Source organism: Trypanosoma theileri (assembly GCF_002087225.1).
Source record: "Trypanosoma theileri isolate Edinburgh chromosome Unknown TM35_Tth_62_V1, whole genome shotgun sequence".
In the NCBI taxonomy this organism is placed as follows: Eukaryota; Euglenozoa; class Kinetoplastea; order Trypanosomatida; family Trypanosomatidae; genus Trypanosoma; species Trypanosoma theileri.
The window spans coordinates 11,417-12,042 of NW_021639904.1; the positions used below are offsets into that span (position 1 = coordinate 11,417).

Genomic DNA, 626 nt, shown 5'->3' on the forward strand with positions numbered 1-626 from the left:
GGATGAATAGTCTCATTAAGGACTGATAATGGTCCTGTTCTTGGTTTTGTTTTGTTTTTTACGTGGGCTTGGTCTGGTGGTGTATTGTTCTTTTTCTGTGAAATCTCTTTTTTTGTGGTGTGTTCTCTTCCCTTTCTTTCTTTGTGAGTATATTTATTGACGGTTTGTTTTTACTATGAATTTCTCTTCTTCTGTGGTTCTTTGGATAGTTCATTATACCCCAAGAACAAGAAGGCTAACTCCTGACATGATGTTGTCGCGCCGTTTCTTTTATCTTCTGGCTTTCCTGCTAAGTGTGGCAATTGTCTGTGTGGCGGTTGGCGCCACTAATGATCTTGAGAGAATGGCTGCTGAGCATCAGAAACATGTTGATGAGATTAGGAAAAAGACTGCTGAGGTTGAAGCCAAGTTTAATGCTCAGATTGGTAGTATTCGTACTCCACCTGAAGCTACTCGTATTGCTGCTGATAATGAGAAAGCTCTTCGTGAAGCTGGCATTACGATTTCTGGTGAAAATGGTGGAGCTGCAGAAGCGAAGAGTGAAGGGAAGAATGCAGCCAGCGTCAGTTCTGTGTGGATGAGTGCGTCTCTACTGATTGTGGTTACACTGGCCAATGTTCTTGTGT

General features: G+C 42.3%; 1 protein-coding gene across 1 annotated transcript; it reads left to right on the forward strand.

The window, feature by feature from the left end:
• Positions 1–175: 175 nt before the first annotated feature.
• Positions 176–625, forward strand: TM35_000621040 (uncharacterized protein; the record flags this gene model as incomplete). Its single annotated transcript, XM_029030990.1, has 1 exon — positions 176–625. A coding segment is annotated over one exon (450 nt), but the record flags the coding sequence as incomplete, so codon positions are not given.
• Position 626: the final 1 nt, after the last annotated feature.